The sequence below is a fragment of the Trematomus bernacchii genome, unplaced genomic scaffold (genome assembly GCF_902827165.1).
Source record: "Trematomus bernacchii unplaced genomic scaffold, fTreBer1.1, whole genome shotgun sequence".
Taxonomy (NCBI): Eukaryota; Metazoa; Chordata; class Actinopteri; order Perciformes; family Nototheniidae; genus Trematomus; species Trematomus bernacchii.
Window position 1 is genome coordinate 2,155,876 of NW_022987573.1, and position 20,370 is coordinate 2,176,245.

Sequence of the window (20,370 nt, forward strand, 5' to 3'; positions counted from 1 at the left end):
CCACATGAATGAGCTGCTGTTTAATTACAAATATACACATATCGTATACAAAGCAATACAGTTATCCCACTTCTGCAGAAAGGACAGATGGATGATGAGAACAATAACTTCAATACTAGGTTGAGTATTACTTTCTTTAACATGTGCAATAATATTGTATGTGAGGCTAAACCTGGAGATTTGTAAAGCCTCATGTATAATAATCATAGATTCTACGGTTCTACTATAAGCGTACATATATTTTGATTGTCTCACAGAGAAGACATATGCCCAGTCAGTCATTGATCCCCAAAAATACACAGCCCGTCCAGTTCTGTTCACACTTCAGTGCGGAACTGAAGTGTTGCATCCTTCATCTTTTTCTTGTAGTCTTCATCAAATTGTTCACTCTGGGCCACAGTGAAATGGTTCTTCCAGTCACCAACTTTCCCTGCAGAACCACAGAGAATAAATCAGGTGTTTTAGCTCAAAGTGGAGATGTGATTAGTTTTTTCTCATCACATACTTGTCGGTATTTATTCCTCAATTTACCTTTTCTCATGAAAGGAGAAATCTTGAAATCCATAACTGGGTTCGTAGAATAGTTTGCCATGCCGTCCTTTTTCATATTGTCAAACTGCACCCCCCCTGTAACCTTCATCTTGTCCTCTGCAGAAGGAGACAAACCAAGAAAGCTGCAGAGTTTGTCTATCTCCCGTCCAGTATCCTGTAAACACAGTGGTCAGTTCACCGTCTCATTGTTATGCTAGAGAAGAAAGGTAGCCTGAATAGCAACACCTAATAACAACTACATTACCTCAATCATGTCTTCATAGAACATGTAATGGATTTTTGGATAACTCTCTTTCTTTTTCCACCAGTCGTTCACATGGTCGTACCACGATCCAAACACCACTGATCCCACAGAAGGGCACATACAAATATGTCAGTATTTTTCAGTAGAAATCTTTGCATTTGATCCAAGCCTATTATTATTATTGTATTTCATTCATACTCTTTCCCTCCATGAATCTCTGGAAGAAGTTGCTCCAATCTCCAGGCTCTGGCTCAGCTAGGTTCATGCGGTCAAAGTGAAAATAAGACACCATGTTGTCTTTGGCATTGCGGGCAACGTAGACTATCTGAAGAATCATGAAAAACGTAAAGATCATAAGACCGATAATAGTAGAGACATAATATACTTTTACATTTCTGTTGTTGTTTGTTCTACTGCTTCTCTTTGTTACCATTTAGCCTTTACATTAAATATGAGTCACTTTTCCCTCTATTTCAGCATCTTGTGATCATGCACACATGATTCGATGCAAAAAATACACAAACTGACCCTGCAGTTTTGTTCCAAAAAGGATTTAGGCACAAACTGGACTGGAAAGTGAGTTTTGATGAGTCGAGGAGATGTGGGGAGGTTGTCCGCCTGATCTTTTCCTGTATGAAGAAAGACAAAGTGAACCCAGCCCTGATGCTGTAAACTTCTGTTAAGTCATGGTTACTCGATTGCTACATTGAGGTCAACCTTGCACACACAATGATAACGTTTAAAAAGTCAACAAAGGAACAAAGGATGTCAAAAATACACAAAATGTAACTTTACTTCTTAATCTCTTAGGGCTGGTCTATATAATGTTGACCTTCATAATCTTCATGTTGGGTGTTGGCCTATAGTCAGTGAAGGGATGTTGAGTTGTTTGCAAGCTGCAATTTCACCGCAAGATTCCACTAAATAGAATATAACTTTAAATAAGGGTTTTTTATGTTTGTGATGCATGGATGTGAATAATTGATCATCTGTTGAACCTGAATGATGAGGCGGGAAGAAAGCCTCCAAGAAAGGCACCTTGTCATAGATTGGGACGGATGTCTGGCGCTCTTGCTGACCAAAATACAGCAGGTCCAGAATGTAGGAGGCCCAGGTGGTTCCTGACATACACACAGAGAGACAGAGTAAACTAAACAATCTCCACTCATTACCTTTATACACACATATGTTATGAGGCCTTTAATCTGGCTGTTCAAGGACTGACCTGCTTTGGGGTATGTTGCAATAAGTATATCATCGGGCCTGGCCTGAAAGTTTTGGATGTTCTCCCAGTTGTCTGTGAAAAAGTGGGACATTGGAACTCCATGGAAATCAAACAGTTCAGGTCGAGGGGAATCCTCCATGTGTAAAAAAAGAAAGAAAAATAATCAAAATATACAATTAATTTGGTCATTTTTATAATAGTAATTAAACAGTAGAGAAAGAAATAGAGAAACGTAAAATTACAAAAGTGTGCTGACAGATTCTGATATAAATGCTGCTGGTTAATCTGCTGCATATCTAACTTTTTTTTATTCTACTTATTTGTTTCCTTATGACTTTGCTTCCTCTCTCTTCTCGTTACATAACACTTTCTCAATTGTTATTGGAGCCTTTGTCCCGGATCTGAAATCGCTTTGCAGCCCTTACGTCCAGTTTTTCTCAATCACTTTTGATCATTTCTTGAAACAGTCTTAACATTTCCTATATTATAAGTGGCATTTTCTCAATTTCTTGGACTTTAAAACATTACTACTAAAAGGTAGTTACTCACGCAAAATATGTGATGCTTTAAAACCTAGTTTTTGAAAATAAAAAAACCCCACCAGTGCGGTTGAACCATGGGTTGAACACAGAAAGTCGTGCTAAAAAGTGAATGAATGCATGAAACCTTTGCATGCATTTGTCATTCTTCCCACCATTACATGTCAAACAAGAAAATGAACCTTACTTAAAAGTAAACCACAATATAGCTCTTAGAGAAATTACTTAAGATGAATTTGAAGAAATACCTTGTACTGATCTAATGACATGGTGAATGCTGCTGGTTACTCCGCTGTATATCTGAAACTTTTCTCTTCTCCTGCTGAAGCCTTTCCCTCTTTATATTCCTGTCTGTTCTCACACTACACAGCATTACATTGGAGGTAGAGTCCCAGATCTGATATGGTCTTCTAGCCACTCCCCTTTCGCCTAGATAAAAGTCAAACTTTTAAATCCTTTACGGATTTTAGTTCCACGCCCTGATTAATGGACTTGTTTAACAATGCAACATGAATATACTGTATATCAAATAAAGCAATGTTTATTGTGTTTACAATTTGTTTGGTTCTTTCCTTAAAAATACAAAAAAAGAACCGATAAAAATACCGTTAAAGTACTGGATCGATAAGCAGTGTTGGGGCCAAGTAGCACGGTTAAAATCTTAACCATACCCATTTCTAGGTAAAATACTATATAACAAAGTCTGGATAAATCAGGCTGTAATCAGGCAAGGTACAAAAGTGAAAGACTTTGAGAGCATTAAGAAATAGTGCAGTGGAAACACATTATAAATAGGCAATTAAAAAGCAAGGATAATAATATAAACACATATGAATAAAAGTTACAGTGCAGTACAACATTAACATGATTCAGATGTTTTTTCTTTGTTTTTTCAGAAAAAGAAAACATACATGCCAACACAGCCTGCTAAATGTATCACATATCAACATATCAAAGTACCACAGCACAAGAACAGAAAAGACGGACAAAGGGAACATCACAGAGGGAGAGCATCATCCATGGTATACACGATATACATGATACGCGGTATGCAAACCATCCTGCACATACTGAAATACAACACATTATATTTATCAAATACATAGTACATCACATTGTAACTTTATTTTCATGTTTTCAATTATTTGAAAGGGGGGAGCTCTCCAGCACTTCAAGTCACCGCCACAAAAGCCATATTTTCATGTATATATCTATTCTATCCATCATCTTATAACATCATCTTTCATAGGTGGAGATTTTGGCTATTTCGTCCATCCATTCCTCAAGGGATATATCCCCCTTAGCTTTCCAATGTTGCAACACTATCCTACATCCAGTAATAAGTGCTATTCTGATCTGCACCATGAGATCTGGTGGGCATTCAAACCACTTTCCTTTGGTACCATACCTAGTATGCAAATCATTGGTCCCTGTACCAGAGAGGAAGCCATTACTGTATTAATGAAGGTAATAATCTTCGACCATAAGCTATCTATTATGGGGCATGAATACAACATGTGCAGTAGAGTGCCACATGTAGTATCACATCTCCAACACAAGTCGGAGCCTCTGAGTCCTAGCCTTGCCATTTTACTTGGGGTCCAATATGTTCTATTGATGATTTTACAATTAATCAGACATATCTGTATTTCCCTTGAAACTTTAAACCATGACCCAATAATTTCCCCCCATGTTTCACCAGTTTTCTCTTCCTCTATGTCCTTCTCCCAGCATATCTTAAGGCCTACACATTTGGGTGGATGAGACTCCCGCAGAAGGTTATAAAAGCATGACGTTTTAGTTTTTAAGTGCCAGTCTCTTTCTAGCTTGTCCTGTATCTCTGTTTTTTATTATTTATTTAACGTCTCGGAAGAAGACGAAAACGAAATGAACCACATGAAGGAGCTGTTGTTTAATTACAAATATACAAATATCATATACAAAGCAATACAGTTATCCCACTTCTGCAGAAAGGACAAATGGACAATGAGAACAATAACTTCAATTTGAACATTACTTTCTTTAACATGTGCTATAGTATTTTTTTAATGTTCTTTTATGGTTATTCTGTTAGGGCTTTGGGATTAATAATGATAAATGTGAGGCTCTTTATCATGTAATAATAATCCTGGAGATTTGTAAAGCCTCATGTATAATAAACATAGATTCTACGGTTCTACTATAAGAGTACATATATTTTGATTGTCTCACAGAGAAGACTCATGCCCAGTCAGTCATTGATCCCCAAAAATACACAGCACCAGTTCTGTTCAAACTTTAGTGCGGAACTGAAGTGTTGCATCCTTCATCTTTTTCTTGTAGTCTTCATCAAATTGTTCACTCTGGGCCACAGTGAAATGGTTCTTCCAGTCACCAACTTTCCCTGCAGAACCACAGAGAATAAATCAGGTGTTTTAGCTCAAAGTGGAGATGTGATTAGTTTTTTCTCATCACATACTTGTCGGTATTTATTCATCAATTTACCTTTTCTCATGAAAGGAGAAATCTTGAAATCCATAACTGGGTTCGTAGAATAGTTTGCCATGCCGTCCTTTTTCATATTGTCAAACTGCACCCCCCCTGTAACCTTCATCTTGTCCTCTGCAGAAGGAGACAAACCAAGAAAGCTGCAGAGTTTGTCTATCTCCCGTCCAGTATCCTGTAAACACAGTGGTCAGTTCACCGTCTCATTGTTATGCTAGAGAAGAAAGGTAGCCTGAATAGCAACACCTAATAACAACTACATTACCTCAATCATGTCTTCATAGAACATGTAATGGATTTTTGGATAACTCTCTTTCTTTTTCCACCAGTCGTTCACATGGTCGTACCACGATCCAAACACCACTGATCCCACAGAAGGATACATACAAATATGTCAGTATTTTTCAGTAGAAATCTTTGCATTTGATCCAAGCCTATTATTATTATTGTATTTCATACATACTCTTTCCCTCCATGAATCTCTGGAAGAAGTTGCTCCATTCTCCAGGCTCTGGCTGAGCTAGGTTCATGCGGTCAAAGTGAAAATAAGACACCATGTTGTCTTTGGCATTGCGGGCAACGTAGACTATCTGAAGAATCATGAAAAACGTAAAGATCATAAGACCGATAATAGATGAGGCATAATATACTTTTAGATGTCTGTTGTTGTTTGTTGTTGTTCTACTGCTTCTCTTTGTTGCAAAAGACTACACAAACTACTGACCCTGCAGTTTTGTTCCCAAAAGGATTTAGGCACAAACTGGACCGGAAAGTGAGTTTTGATGAGTCGAGGAGATGTGGGGAGGTTGTCCGCCTGATCTTTTCCTGTATGAAGAAAGATGAAGTGAACCCAGCCCTGATGCTGTAAACTTCTGTTAAAGGGCCCATGTCATGGCCATTTCCACTGATCATAATTACATTGTTGAGGTATACTAAAATAGATTTATACTGTGCAATTTTCCAAACTCACATTGGTTTCGCATACAGCATCTCTGTCAAGCATGTGTATTCAGCAGTATTCACTTTCTCCACTAAACGACTCGTTGGAGCTCTTGCCCCCCCCTCCCTGTGAGCCTAGTGTGCTCCGATTGGTCAGCTCGGCCACTCGTTCTGATTAGTCAACCACCAGAGAGGCTGCGCCCATGTCAGTGCTTTTCCCGGCTGCTCTCAGCGTAACATCAGTCTTATCATGGCGTCGGTACAGCGGTATATTTTATATACATATATATTTTTAACTGTTGTTATAGAAGAGTGTGACGGCCCCAGGGCCTTTGTCTTACGATGGGGTGGAGCTGAAGAGGCTAATCAGCACGATCACGGACACCTCCGGACACAGTCTCTCTCCAAAGCGGCTGCAGGAAGACTAACTCTGCAATCCTCTCAACCACCGGTCTCTGCATTTACCACAATAAATGTGCCGTGGTTTTGTAAACTCGTGTATGTCTCCTTGTCTTTCCGTTGTGGCCTACGAGCTACTCTCATAACAAAGAGTAAGTTATTTTTACCCGTTATAAACTACTACTGTTTGATGAGAAATCAAATCATGGTTTGCTATATATGAATTCAGGGAAGAAAGGATAGGCCTACTAAGTATTTCCATTAAACTTTATTTTTAGAAATGTACAAAATGAACATAAATATACATATATACACGGTATATCATCCATTCCTCCTCCTCGCATCTTGCCTGCGCACAGTCGGTGCGGTGCCTTTTAGCACCCTCAGTAGTAGTAGAATCCCTTCCCCGTCATGGATTGTCCGCCAGGATCTGGCTGGACGAAATCAAATGCAAATCACAAAATATTAGAGAAACTTAGTTGTTTTAGATTCGTTAGTAGTAGTTGTGTAATGAACAGCTTGCCTGCTAATATGCTAACCTAGCTTTGTTTACCTTGGTAGCTAACACGATATGAACGTTAGCTTGGAGGAAAGGCAACTATAATGCAGTGTAATAAAACTACTATGAACAAAAGCTAGTGGTTCATATTAGGCTAGCAATAACGTGTTTATAATTGCAATCGTATACGGGTATTCTGCTACGTTCGGTCATACAATGTAACTTGCATGAATACATTGTTTTGCGCTAGCATACAGCTAGCCTCGTTAGCTACATGCAGTATATGTACGGTCACAATGTACGGTAAATCACAGTACAGTATACTGTATGAGTATTCCGTGTGTGTGACTGCAGACATTCTCCTGCCATGACAAACATGTAAGGCCATCTGCTGACATTGTAGTTGATATATTTAAACGCTAGCAACGTAGCATCACAAAAATGTTTTTCTGACCAAAACTAGCTCTAGCTCCGTGTGTTAGGTCGCTACGCCAGCTATAATGTAATTACGTTTCGCGACTGACCGGCAAATCACCCGGAGTATACTGTCAATAGGTATTTTGTGTGTGAATGCAGACATTCTCCTGCTATGAGATACATGTATGCAAGGCCATCTGCTGATATTAGAGTTGATATATGGAAACTCTAGCAACTTAGTTAGCACAGTTAGCACTGTGTCAATGGCTTAGCAGTCCAACACAGTTTACACATTTAAACAGTCTTGTTTGATAAATACACAAATAACAATGCAAACTTACAGGTTGTATACCCAGATCTTCCCCTGCTCCAAACGGTCCAAACAAGCTGTGCATATCCGGCCTCAAACTGGGCAATGTTTTGGAAGCTTTCGTCTGTGAAATGCCGGTTCTTCGAACCTCTGGAGGAGGAACACGCCGCTGCTGGTGTGGCCATAGCTCTTCGGGATTGGTCCATTTCGTTCCGGGTACCGCATGACATCAGGCGGTACCCGGAACTAAATGGAAGACTCAAATGGGCAGTGACGTATCTCCAACGAGGCGTTTTGGGGAGGTATTTTCTGTGTTAGAGTTTTACTCGCTACAGGGTGTACTTTGAGGGTTTTGACTCTGCACACCGTTTACATGCATAAAAACCTTCATAACACACAAGGGGACGGGTAATAACCGGAAAAGCATGACATGGGAGCTTTAAGTAATGAATGGTTACTCGATTGCTACAGTGAGGTACATTCTGTGTCTTGTGACACTAATAAAAAGCATTTGAACCTTGCACATACAATGATAACGTTTAAAAAGTCAACAAAGGAGTTCAAGAACACACAAAATATAACTTTTCTTCTGAATCTCTTAGAGCTGGTCTATAAAGCATTGGCTTTTTATAATCTTCATGTGTGGTGTTGGCCTATAGTCAGTGAAGGGATGTTGAGTTGTTTGCAAGCTGCAATTTCACCGCTAAATTCCACTAAATAGAATATAACTTTAAATAAGGGTTTTTTATGTTTGTGATGCATGGATGTGAATAATTGATCATCTGTTGAACCTGAATGATGAGGCGGGAAGAAAGCCTCCAAGAAAGGCACCCTGTCATAGATTGGGACGGATGTCTGGCGCTCTTGCTGACCAAAATACAGCAGGTCCAGAATGTAGGAGGCCCAGGTGGTTCCTGACATACACACAGAGAGACAGAGTAAACTAAACAATCTCCACTCATTACCTTTATACACACATATTTTATGAGGCCTTTAATCTGGCTGTTCAAGGACTGACCTGCTTTGGGGTATGTTGCAATAAGTATATCATCGGGCCTGGCCTGAAAGTTTTGGATGTTCTCCCAGTTGTCTGTGAAAAAGTGGGACATTGGAACTCCATGGAAATCAAACAGTTCAGGTCGAGGGGAATCCTCCATGTGTAAAAAAAGAAAGAAAAATAATCAAAATATACAATTAATTTGGTCATTTTTATAATAGTAATTAAACAGTAGAGAAAGAAATAGAGAAACGTTACAAAATTACAAAAGTGTGCTGACAGATTCTGATATAAATGCTGCTGGTTACTCTGCTACATATCTGACATTTTTTTTATTCTACTTATTTGTTTCCTTATGACTTTGCTTCCTCTCTCTTCTCGTTACATAACACTTTCTCAATTGTTATTGGAGCCTTTGTCCCGGATCTGAAATCGCTTTGCAGCCCTTCCGTCCAGTTTTTCTCAATCACTTTTGATCATTTCTTGAAACAGTCTTAACATTTCCTATATTATAAATGGCGTTTTAACAATTTCTTGGACTTTAAAACATTACTACTAAAAGGTAGTTACTCACGCAAAATATGTGATGCTTTAAAACCTAGTTTTTGAAAATAAAAAACCCCACCAGTGCGGTTGAACCATGGGTTGAACACAGAACGTTGTGCTAAAAAGTGAATGAATGCATGAAACCTTTGCATGCATTTATCATTCTTCCCACCATTACATGTCAAACAAGAAAATGAACCTTACTTAAAAGTAAACCACAATATAGCTCTTAGAGAAATTACTTAAGATGAATTTGAAGAAATACCTTGACCTGATAAAATGACATGGTGAATGCTGCTGGTTACTCCGCTGTATATCTGAAACTGTTCTCTTCTCCTGCTGAAGCCTTTCCCTCTTTATATTCCTGTCTGTTCTCACACTACGCAGCATTACATTGGAGGTAGAGTCCCAGATCTGATATGGTCTTCTAGCCACTCCCCTTTCCCCTAGATAAAAGTGAAACTTTTAAATCCTTTACGGATTTTAGTTCCACGCCCTGATTAATGGACTTGTTTTAACAATGCAACATGAATATACTGTATATCAAATAAAGCAATGTTTATTGTGTTTACAATTTGTTTGGTTCTTTCCTTAAAAATACAAAAAAAGAACCGATAAAAATACCGTTAAAGTACTGGATCGATAAGCAGTGTTGGGGCCAAGTAGCACGGTTAAAATCTTAACCATACCCATTTCTAGGTAAAATACTATATAACAAAGTCTGGATAAATCAGGCTGTAAGGTAAGGTAAGGTACAAAAGTGAAAGACTTTGAGAGCATTAAGAAATAGTGCAGTGGAAACACATTATAAATAGGCAATTAAAAAGCAAGGATAATAATATAAACACTTATGAATAAAAGTTACAGTGCAGTACAACATTAACATGATTCAGATGTTTTTTCTTTGTTTTTTCAGACAAAGAAAACATACATGCCAACACAGCCTGCTAAATGTATCACATATCAACATATCAAAGTACCACAGTACAAGAACAGAAAAGACGGACAAAGGGAACATCACAGAGGGAGAGCATCATCCATGGTATACACGATATACATGATACGCGGTATGCAAACCATCCTGCACATACTGAAATACAACACATTATATTTATCAAATACATAGTACATCACATTGTAACTTTATTTTCATGTTTTCAATTATTTGAAAGGGGGGAGCTCTCCAGCACTTCAAGTCACCGCCACAAAAGCCATATTTTCATGTATATATCTATTCTATCCATCATCTTATAACATCATCTTTCATAGGAGGAGATTTTGGCTATTTCGTCCATCCATTCCTTAAGGGATATATCCCCTTTAGCTTTCCAATGTTGCAACACTATCCTACATCCAGTAATAAGTGCTATTCTGATCTGCACCATGAGATCTGGTGGGCATTCAAACCACTTTCCTTTGGTACCATACCTAGTATGCAAATCATTGGTCCCTGTACCAGAGAGGAAGCCATTACTGTATTAATGAAGGTAATAATCTTCGACCATAAGATATCTATTATGGGGCATGAATACAACATGTGCAGTAGAGTGCCACATGTAGTATCACATCTCCAACACAAGTCGGAGCCTCTGAGTCCTAGCCTTGCCATTTTACTTGGGGTCCAATATGTTCTATTGATGATTTTACAATTAATCAGACATATCTGTATTTCCCTTGAAACTTTAAACCATGACCCAATAATTTCCCCCCATGTTTCACCAGTTTTCTCTTCCTCTATGTCCTTCTCCCAGCATATCTTAAGGCCTACACATTTGGGTGGATGAGACTCCCGCAGAAGGTTATAAAAGCATGACGTTTTAGTTTTTAAGTGCCAGTCTCTTTCTAGCTTGTCCTGTATCTCTGTTTTTTATTATTTATTTAACGTCTCGGAAGAAGACGAAAACGAAATGAACCACATGAAGGAGCTGTTGTTTAATTACAAATATACAAATATCATATACAAAGCAATACAGTTATCCCACTTCTGCAGAAAGGACAAATGGACAATGAGAACAATAACTTCAATTTGAACATTACTTTCTTTAACATGTGCTATAGTATTTTTTTAATGTTCTTTTATGGTTATTCTGTTAGGGCTTTGGGATTAATAATGATAAATGTGAGGCTCTTTATCATGTAATAATAATCCTGGAGATTTGTAAAGCCTCATGTATAATAAACATAGATTCTACGGTTCTACTATAAGAGTACATATATTTTGATTGTCTCACAGAGAAGACTCATGCCCAGTCAGTCATTGATCCCCAAAAATACACAGCACCAGTTCTGTTCAAACTTTAGTGCGGAACTGAAGTGTTGCATCCTTCATCTTTTTCTTGTAGTCTTCATCAAATTGTTCACTCTGGGCCACAGTGAAATGGTTCTTCCAGTCACCAACTTTCCCTGCAGAACCACAGAGAATAAATCAGGTGTTTTAGCTCAAAGTGGAGATGTGATTAGTTTTTTCTCATTACATACTTGTCGGTATTTATTCATCAATTTACCTTTTCTCATGAAAGGAGAAATCTTGAAATCCATAACTGGGTTCGTAGAATAGTTTGCCATGCCGTCCTTTTTCATATTGTCAAACTGCACCCCCCCTGTAACCTTCATCTTGTCCTCTGCAGAAGGAGACAAACCAAGAAAGCTGCAGAGTTTGTCTATCTCCCGTCCAGTATCCTGTAAACACAGTGGTCAGTTCACCGTCTCATTGTTATGCTAGAGAAGAAAGGTAGCCTGAATAGCAACACCTAATAACAACTACATTACCTCAATCATGTCTTCATAGAACATGTAATGGATTTTTGGATAACTCTCTTTCTTTTTCCACCAGTCGTTCACATGGTCGTACCACGATCCAAACACCACTGATCCCACAGAAGGATACATACAAATATGTCAGTATTTTTCAGTAGAAATCTTTGCATTTGATCCAAGCCTATTATTATTATTGTATTTCATACATACTCTTTCCCTCCATGAATCTCTGGAAGAAGTTGCTCCATTCTCCAGGCTCTGGCTGAGCTAGGTTCATGCGGTCAAAGTGAAAATAAGACACCATGTTGTCTTTGGCATTGCGGGCAACGTAGACTATCTGAAGAATCATGAAAAACGTAAAGATCATAAGACCGATAATAGATGAGGCATAATATACTTTTAGATGTCTGTTGTTGTTTGTTGTTGTTCTACTGCTTCTCTTTGTTGCAAAAGACTACACAAACTACTGACCCTGCAGTTTTGTTCCCAAAAGGATTTAGGCACAAACTGGACCGGAAAGTGAGTTTTGATGAGTCGAGGAGATGTGGGGAGGTTGTCCGCCTGATCTTTTCCTGTATGAAGAAAGATGAAGTGAACCCAGCCCTGATGCTGTAAACTTCTGTTAAAGGGCCCATGTCATGGCCATTTCCACTGATCATAATTACATTGTTGAGGTATACTAAAATAGATTTATACTGTGCAATTTTCCAAACTCACATTGGTTTCGCATACAGCATCTCTGTCAAGCATGTGTATTCAGCAGTATTCACTTTCTCCACTAAACGACTCGTTGGAGCTCTTGCCCCCCCCTCCCTGTGAGCCTAGTGTGCTCCGATTGGTCAGCTCGGCCACTCGTTCTGATTAGTCAACCACCAGAGAGGCTGCGCCCATGTCAGTGCTTTTCCCGGCTGCTCTCAGCGTAACATCAGTCTTATCATGGCGTCGGTACAGCGGTATATTTTATATACATATATATTTTTAACTGTTGTTATAGAAGAGTGTGACGGCCCCAGGGCCTTTGTCTTACGATGGGGTGGAGCTGAAGAGGCTAATCAGCACGATCACGGACACCTCCGGACACAGTCTCTCTCCAAAGCGGCTGCAGGAAGACTAACTCTGCGATCCTCTCAACCACCGGTCTCTGCATTTACCACAATAAATGTGCCGTGGTTTTGTAAACTCGTGTATGTCTCCTTGTCTTTCCGTTGTGGCCTACGAGCTACTCTCATAACAAAGAGTAAGTTATTTTTACCCGTTATAAACTACTACTGTTTGATGAGAAATCAAATCATGGTTTGCTATATATGAATTCAGGGAAGAAAGGATAGGCCTACTAAGTATTTCCATTAAACTTTATTTTTAGAAATGTACAAAATGAACATAAATATACATATATACACGGTATATCATCCATTCCTCCTCCTCGCATCTTGCCTGCGCACAGTCGGTGCGGTGCCTTTTAGCACCCTCAGTAGTAGTAGAATCCCTTCCCCGTCATGGATTGTCCGCCAGGATCTGGCTGGACGAAATCAAATGCAAATCACAAAATATTAGAGAAACTTAGTTGTTTTAGATTCGTTAGTAGTAGTTGTGTAATGAACAGCTTGCCTGCTAATATGCTAACCTAGCTTTGTTTACCTTGGTAGCTAACACGATATGAACGTTAGCTTGGAGGAAAGGCAACTATAATGCAGTGTAATAAAACTACTATGAACAAAAGCTAGTGGTTCATATTAGGCTAGCAATAACGTGTTTATAATTGCAATCGTATACGGGTATTCTGCTACGTTCGGTCATACAATGTAACTTGCATGAATACATTGTTTTGCGCTAGCATACAGCTAGCCTCGTTAGCTACATGCAGTATATGTACGGTCACAATGTACGGTAAATCACAGTACAGTATACTGTATGAGTATTCCGTGTGTGTGACTGCAGACATTCTCCTGCCATGACAAACATGTAAGGCCATCTGCTGACATTGTAGTTGATATATTTAAACGCTAGCAACGTAGCATCACAAAAATGTTTTTCTGACCAAAACTAGCTCTAGCTCCGTGTGTTAGGTCGCTACGCCAGCTATAATGTAATTACGTTTCGCGACTGACCGGCAAATCACCCGGAGTATACTGTCAATAGGTATTTTGTGTGTGAATGCAGACATTCTCCTGCTATGAGATACATGTATGCAAGGCCATCTGCTGATATTAGAGTTGATATATGGAAACTCTAGCAACTTAGTTAGCACAGTTAGCACTGTGTCAATGGCTTAGCAGTCCAACACAGTTTACACATTTAAACAGTCTTGTTTGATAAATACACAAATAACAATGCAAACTTACAGGTTGTATACCCAGATCTTCCCCTGCTCCAAACGGTCCAAACAAGCTGTGCATATCCGGCCTCAAACTGGGCAATGTTTTGGAAGCTTTCGTCTGTGAAATGCCGGTTCTTCGAACCTCTGGAGGAGGAACACGCCGCTGCTGGTGTGGCCATAGCTCTTCGGGATTGGTCCATTTCGTTCCGGGTACCGCATGACATCAGGCGGTACCCGGAACTAAATGGAAGACTCAAATGGGCAGTGACGTATCTCCAACGAGGCGTTTTGGGGAGGTATTTTCTGTGTTAGAGTTTTACTCGCTACAGGGTGTACTTTGAGGGTTTTGACTCTGCACACCGTTTACATGCATAAAAACCTTCATAACACACAAGGGGACGGGTAATAACCGGAAAAGCATGACATGGGAGCTTTAAGTAATGAATGGTTACTCGATTGCTACAGTGAGGTACATTCTGTGTCTTGTGACACTAATAAAAAGCATTTGAACCTTGCACATACAATGATAACGTTTAAAAAGTCAACAAAGGAGTTCAAGAACACACAAAATATAACTTTTCTTCTGAATCTCTTAGAGCTGGTCTATAAAGCATTGGCTTTTTATAATCTTCATGTGTGGTGTTGGCCTATAGTCAGTGAAGGGATGTTGAGTTGTTTGCAAGCTGCAATTTCACCGCTAAATTCCACTAAATAGAATATAACTTTAAATAAGGGTTTTTTATGTTTGTGATGCATGGATGTGAATAATTGATCATCTGTTGAACCTGAATGATGAGGCGGGAAGAAAGCCTCCAAGAAAGGCACCCTGTCATAGATTGGGACGGATGTCTGGCGCTCTTGCTGACCAAAATACAGCAGGTCCAGAATGTAGGAGGCCCAGGTGGTTCCTGACATACACACAGAGAGACAGAGTAAACTAAACAATCTCCACTCATTACCTTTATACACACATATGTTATGAGGCCTTTAATCTGGCTGTTCAAGGACTGACCTGCTTTGGGGTATGTTGCAATAAGTATATCATCGGGCCTGGCCTGAAAGTTTTGGATGTTCTCCCAGTTGTCTGTGAAAAAGTGGGACATTGGAACTCCATGGAAATCAAACAGTTCAGGTCGAGGGGAATCCTCCATGTGTAAAAAAAGAAAGAAAAATAATCAAAATATACAATTAATTTGGTCATTTTTATAATAGTAATTAAACAGTAGAGAAAGAAATAGAGAAACGTTACAAAATTACAAAAGTGTGCTGACAGATTCTGATATAAATGCTGCTGGTTACTCTGCTGCATATCTGACTTTTTTTTATTCTACTTATTTGTTTCCTTATGACTTTGCTTCCTCTCTCTTCTCGTTACATAACACTTTCTCAATTGTTATTGGAGCCTTTGTCCCGGATCTGAAATCGCTTTGCAGCCCTTTCGTCCAGTTTTTCTCAATCACTTTTGATCATTTCTTGAAACAGTCTTAACATTTCCTATATTATAAATGGCGTTTTCACAATTTCTTGGACTTTAAAACATTACTACTAAAAGGTAGTTACTCACGCAAAATATGTGATGCTTTAAAACCTAGTTTTTGAAAATAAAAAACCCCACCAGTGCGGTTGAACCATGGGTTGAACACAGAACGTTGTGCTAAAAAGTGAATGAATGCATGAAACCTTTGCATGCATTTGTCATTCTTCCAACCATTACATGTCAAACAAGAAAATGAACCTTACTTAAAAGTAAACCACAATATAGCTCTTAGAGAAATTACTTAAAATGAATTTGAAGAAATACCTTGACCTGATAAAATGACATGGTGAATGCTGCTGGTTACTCCGCTGTATATCTGAAACTTTTCTCTTCTCCTGCTGAAGCCTTTCCCTCTTTATATTCCTGTCTGTTCTCACACTACACAGCATTACATTGGAGGTAGAGTCCCAGATCTGATATGGTCTTCTAGCCACTCCCCTTTCCCCTAGATAAAAGTCAAACTTTTAAATCCTTTACGGATTTTAGTTCCACGCCCTGATTAATGGACTTGTTTTAACAATGCAACATGAATATACTGTATATCAAATAAAGCAATGTTTATTGTGTTTACAATTTGTTTGGTTCTTTCCTTAAAAATACAAAAAAAGAACCGATAAAAATACCGTTAAAGTACTGGATCGATAAGCAGTGTTGGGGCCAAGTAGCACGGTTAAAATCTTAACCATACCCATTTCTAGGTAAAATACTATATAACAAAGTCTGGATAAATCAGGCTGTAATCAGGCAAGGTACAAAAGTGAAAGACTTTGAGAGCATTAAGAAATAGTGCAGTGGAAACACATTATAAAAAGGCAATTCAAAAGCAAGGATAATAATATAAACATAACATATGAATAAAAGTTACAGTGCAGTACAACATTAACATGATTCAGATGTTTTTTCTTTGTTTTTTCAGACAAAGAAAACATACATGCCAACACAGCCTGCTAAATGTATCACATATCAACATATCAAAGTACCACAGTACAAGAACAGAAAAGACGGACAAAGGGAACATCACAGAGGGAGAGCATCATCCATGGTATACACGATATACATGATACGCGGTATGCAAACCATCCTGCACATACTGAAATACAACACATTATATTTATCAAATACATAGTACATCACATTGTAACTTTATTTTCATGTTTTCAATTATTTGAAAGGGGGGAGCTCTCCAGCACTTCAAGTCACCGCCACAAAAGCCATATTTTCATGTATATATCTATTCTATCCATCATCTTATAACATCATCTTTCATAGGAGGAGATTTTGGCTATTTCGTCCATCCATTCCTCAAGGGATATATCCCCTTTAGCTTTCCAATGTTGCAACACTATCCTACATCCAGTAATAAGTGCTATTCTGATCTGCACCATGAGATCTGGTGCGCATTCAAACCACTTTCCTTTGGTACCATACCTAGTATGCAAATCATTGGTCCCTGTACCAGAGAGGAAGCCATTACTGTATTAATGAAGGTAATAATCTTCGACCATAAGATATCTATTATGGGGCATGAATACAACATGTGCAGTAGAGTGCCACATGTAGTATCACATCTCCAACACAAGTCGGAGCCTCTGAGTCCTAGCCTTGCCATTTTACTTGGGGTCCAATATGTTCTATTGATGATTTTACAATTAATCAGACATATCTGTATTTCCCTTGAAACTTTAAACCATGACCCAATAATTTCCCCCCATGTTTCACCAGTTTTCTCTTCCTCTATGTCCTTCTCCCAGCATATCTTAAGGCCTACACATTTGGGTGGATGAGACTCCCGCAGAAGGTTATAAAAGCATGACGTTTTAGTTTTTAAGTGCCAGTCTCTTTCTAGCTTGTCCTGTATCTCTGTTTTTTATTATTTATTTAACGTCTCGGAAGAAGACGAAAACGAAATGAACCACATGAAGGAGCTGTTGTTTAATTACAAATATACAAATATCATATACAAAGCAATACAGTTATCCCACTTCTGCAGAAAGGACAAATGGACAATGAGAACAATAACTTCAATTTGAACATTACTTTCTTTAACATGTGCTATAGTATTTTTTTAATGTTCTTTTATGGTTATTCTGTTAGGGCTTTGGGATTAATAATGATAAATGTGAGGCTCTTTATCATGTAATAATAATCCTGGAGATTTGTAAAGCCTCATGTATAATAATCATAGATTCTACGGTTCTACTATAAGAGTACATATATTTTGATTGTCTCACAGAGAAGACATATGCCCAGTCAGTCATTGATCCCCAAAAATACACAGCCCGTCCAGTTCTGTTCACACTTCGGTGCGGAACTGAAGTGTCGCATCCTTCATCTTTTTCTTGTAGTCTTCATCAAATTGTTCACTCTGGGCCACAGTGAAATGGTTCTTCCAGTCACCAACTTTCCCTGCAGAACCACAGAGAATAAATCAGGTGTTTTAGCTCAAAGTGGAGATGTGATTAGTTTTTTCTCATCACATATGTGTCGGTATTTATTCATCAATTTACCTTTTCTCATGAAAGGAGAAATCTTGAAATCCATAACTGGGTTCGTAGAATAGTTTGCCATGTCGTCCTTTTTCATATTGTCAAACTGCACCCCCCCTGTAACCTTCATCTTGTCCTCTGCAGAAGGAGACAAACCAAGAAAGCTGCAGAGTTTGTCTATCTCCCGTCCAGTATCCTGTAAACACAGTGGTCAGTTCACCGTCTCATTGTTATGCTAGAGAAGAAAGGTAGCCTGAATAGCAACACCTAATAACAACTACATTACCTCAATCATGTCTTCATAGAACATGTAATGGATTTTTGGATAACTCTCTTTCTTTTTCCACCAGTCGTTCACATGGTCGTACCACGATCCAAACACCACTGATCCCACAGAAGGGCACATACAAATATGTCAGTATTTTTCAGTAGAAATCTTTGCATTTGATCAAAGCCTATTATTATTATTGTATTTCATACATACTCTTTCCCTCCATGAATCTCTGGAAGAAGTTGCTCCAATCTCCAGGCTCTGGCTCAGCTAGGTTCATGCGGTCAAAGTGAAAATAAGACACCATGTTGTCTTTGGCATTGCGGGCAACGTAGACTATCTGAAGAATCATGAAAAACGTAAAGATCATAAGACCAATAATAGATGAGGCATAATATACTTTTAGATGTCTGTTGTTGTTTGTTGTTGTTCTACTGCTTCTCTTTGTTGCAAAAGAATACACAAACTACTGACCCTGCAGTTTTGTTCCCAAAAGGATTTAGGCACAAACTGGACCGGAAAGTGAGTTTTGATGAGTCGAGGAGATGTGGGGAGGTTGTCTGCGCGATCTTTTCCTGTATGAAGAAAGACAAAGTGAACCCAGCCCTGATGCTGTAAACTTCTGTTAAGTCATGGTTACTCGATTGCTACATTGAGGTCAACCTTGCACACACAATGATAACGTTTAAAAAGTCAACAAAGGAACAAAGGATGTCAAAAATACACAAAATGTAACTTTACTTCTTAATCTCTTAGGGCTGGTCTATATAAGTTGTTTGCAAGCTGCAATTTCACTGCAAAATTCCACTAAATAGAATATAACTTTAAATAAGGGTTTTTTATGTTTGTGATGCATGGATGTGAATAATTGATCATCTGTTGAACCTGAATGATGAGGCGGGAAGAAAGCCTCCAAGAAAGGCACCTTGTCATAGATTGGGACGGATGTCTGGCGCTCTTGCTGACCAAAATACAGCAGGTCCAGAATGTAGGAGGCCCAGGTGGTTCCTGACATACACACAGAGAGACAGAGTAAACTAAACAATCTCCACTCATTACCTTTATACACACATATGTTATGAGGCCTTTAATCTGGCTGTTCAAGGACTGACCTGCTTTGGGGTATGTTGCAATAAGTATATCATCGGGCCTGGCCTGAAAGTTTTGGATGTTCTCCCAGTTGTCTGTGAAAAAGTGGGACATTGGAACTCCATGGAAATCAAACAGTTCAGGTCGGGATTCCTCCATGTGTAAAAAAAGAAAGAAAAATAATCAAAATATACAATTAATTTGGTCATTTTTATAATAGTAATTAAACAGTAGAGAAAGAAATAGAGAAACGTAAAATTACAAAAGTGTGCTGACAGATTCTGATATAAATGCTGCTGGTTACTCTGCTGCATATCTGACATTTTTTTCTTCTACTTATTTGTTTCCTTATGACTTTGCTTCCTCTCTCTTCTCGTTACATAACACTTTCTCGATTGTTATTGGAGCCTTTGTCCCGGATCTGAAATCGCTTTGCAGCCCTTACGTCCAGTTTTTCTCAATCACTTTTGATCATTTCTTGAAACAGTCTTAACATTTCCTATATTATAAGTGGCATTTTCTCAATTTCTTGGACTTTAAAACATTACTACTAAAAGGTAGTTACTCACGCAAAATATGTGATGCTTTAAAACCTAGTTTTTGAAAATAAAAAAACCCCACCAGTGCGGTTGAACCATGGGTTGAACACAGAAAGTCGTGCTAAAAAGTGAATGAATGCATGAAACCTTTGCATGCATTTGTCATTCTTCCCACCATTACATGTCAAACAAGAAAATGAACCTTACTTAAAAGTAAACCACA

The 20,370-nt window shown here is 38.6% G+C and overlaps 5 protein-coding genes across 5 annotated transcripts in view; all 5 read right to left on the reverse strand.

Moving 5' to 3' along the window:
- LOC117479590 (cytosolic sulfotransferase 3-like) overlaps nt 1–20,370 on the reverse strand; it is a 25,636-nt gene continuing 5,266 nt past the window's right edge. Inside the window, exon 9 of the mRNA XM_034126685.1 lies at nt 1–311. The gene's annotated coding sequence lies outside the window, so the exon portion shown is untranslated. The remainder of the gene's footprint in view (nt 312–20,370) is intronic.
- Nucleotides 8–2,931, reverse strand: LOC117479589 (cytosolic sulfotransferase 3-like). Its single transcript, XM_034126683.1, has 8 exons — nt 2,809–2,931; nt 2,022–2,154; nt 1,795–1,917; nt 1,325–1,425; nt 995–1,121; nt 797–894; nt 532–706; nt 8–430 (listed from the first exon to the last, which is right to left on the reverse strand). The coding sequence occupies exons 1-8, from the start codon at nt 2,827–2,829 to the stop codon at nt 318–320; spliced, it is 891 nt and encodes a 296-aa protein (XP_033982574.1). The 5' UTR covers nt 2,830–2,931; the 3' UTR covers nt 8–317.
- LOC117479587 (cytosolic sulfotransferase 3-like) lies at nt 3,086–9,529 on the reverse strand. The gene is made up of 8 exons (XM_034126681.1): nt 9,417–9,529; nt 8,627–8,759; nt 8,400–8,522; nt 5,769–5,869; nt 5,508–5,634; nt 5,310–5,407; nt 5,045–5,219; nt 3,086–4,943 (listed from the first exon to the last, which is right to left on the reverse strand). Exons 1-8 carry the CDS (start codon nt 9,435–9,437, stop codon nt 4,831–4,833), a joined length of 891 nt encoding a protein of 296 aa, XP_033982572.1. The 5' UTR covers nt 9,438–9,529; the 3' UTR covers nt 3,086–4,830.
- On the reverse strand, nt 9,695–16,157 carry LOC117479585 (cytosolic sulfotransferase 3-like). The gene is made up of 8 exons (XM_034126680.1): nt 16,027–16,157; nt 15,238–15,370; nt 15,011–15,133; nt 12,380–12,480; nt 12,119–12,245; nt 11,921–12,018; nt 11,656–11,830; nt 9,695–11,554 (listed from the first exon to the last, which is right to left on the reverse strand). Exons 1-8 carry the CDS (start codon nt 16,045–16,047, stop codon nt 11,442–11,444), a joined length of 891 nt encoding a protein of 296 aa, XP_033982571.1. The 5' UTR covers nt 16,048–16,157; the 3' UTR covers nt 9,695–11,441.
- LOC117479591 (cytosolic sulfotransferase 3-like) overlaps nt 16,305–20,370 on the reverse strand; it is a 4,224-nt gene continuing 158 nt past the window's right edge. The window contains exons 2-8 of the mRNA XM_034126686.1: nt 19,632–19,761; nt 19,405–19,527; nt 18,994–19,094; nt 18,733–18,859; nt 18,535–18,632; nt 18,270–18,444; nt 16,305–18,168 (exon numbers count right to left, since the gene is read on the reverse strand). Coding sequence (XP_033982577.1) covers nt 18,056–18,168; nt 18,270–18,444; nt 18,535–18,632; nt 18,733–18,859; nt 18,994–19,094; nt 19,405–19,527; nt 19,632–19,761 — 867 coding nt within the window. The 3' untranslated portion in view covers nt 16,305–18,055. The remainder of the gene's footprint in view (nt 18,169–18,269; nt 18,445–18,534; nt 18,633–18,732; nt 18,860–18,993; nt 19,095–19,404; nt 19,528–19,631; nt 19,762–20,370) is intronic.

What these genes read in the sequence shown, in the direction of transcription:
- LOC117479585 (XM_034126680.1), bottom strand. Translation starts at nt 16,047, where the DNA reads ATGTCATTTTATCAGGTCAAG. An exon ending in TCTATGAAGACATGATTGAG is followed by an intron (nt 11,831 to 11,920) that starts GTAATGTAGTTG and finishes CTGTGTTTACAG; the next exon opens with GATACTGGACGGGAGATAGA. An exon ending in TTCTCCTTTCATGAGAAAAG is followed by an intron (nt 11,555 to 11,655) that starts GTAAATTGATGA and finishes GTGGTTCTGCAG; the next exon opens with GGAAAGTTGGTGACTGGAAG.
- LOC117479587 (XM_034126681.1), bottom strand. Translation starts at nt 9,437, where the DNA reads ATGTCATTTTATCAGGTCAAG. An exon ending in CTTCCCGCCTCATCATTCAG is followed by an intron (nt 5,870 to 8,399) that starts GTTCAACAGATG and finishes TTCTTCATACAG; the next exon opens with GAAAAGATCAGGCGGACAAC. An exon ending in TTCTCCTTTCATGAGAAAAG is followed by an intron (nt 4,944 to 5,044) that starts GTAAATTGATGA and finishes GTGGTTCTGCAG; the next exon opens with GGAAAGTTGGTGACTGGAAG.
- LOC117479589 (XM_034126683.1), bottom strand. Translation starts at nt 2,829, where the DNA reads ATGTCATTAGATCAGTACAAG. An exon ending in TGCAACATACCCCAAAGCAG is followed by an intron (nt 1,918 to 2,021) that starts GTCAGTCCTTGA and finishes TGTGTATGTCAG; the next exon opens with GAACCACCTGGGCCTCCTAC. An exon ending in TTCTCCTTTCATGAGAAAAG is followed by an intron (nt 431 to 531) that starts GTAAATTGAGGA and finishes GTGGTTCTGCAG; the next exon opens with GGAAAGTTGGTGACTGGAAG.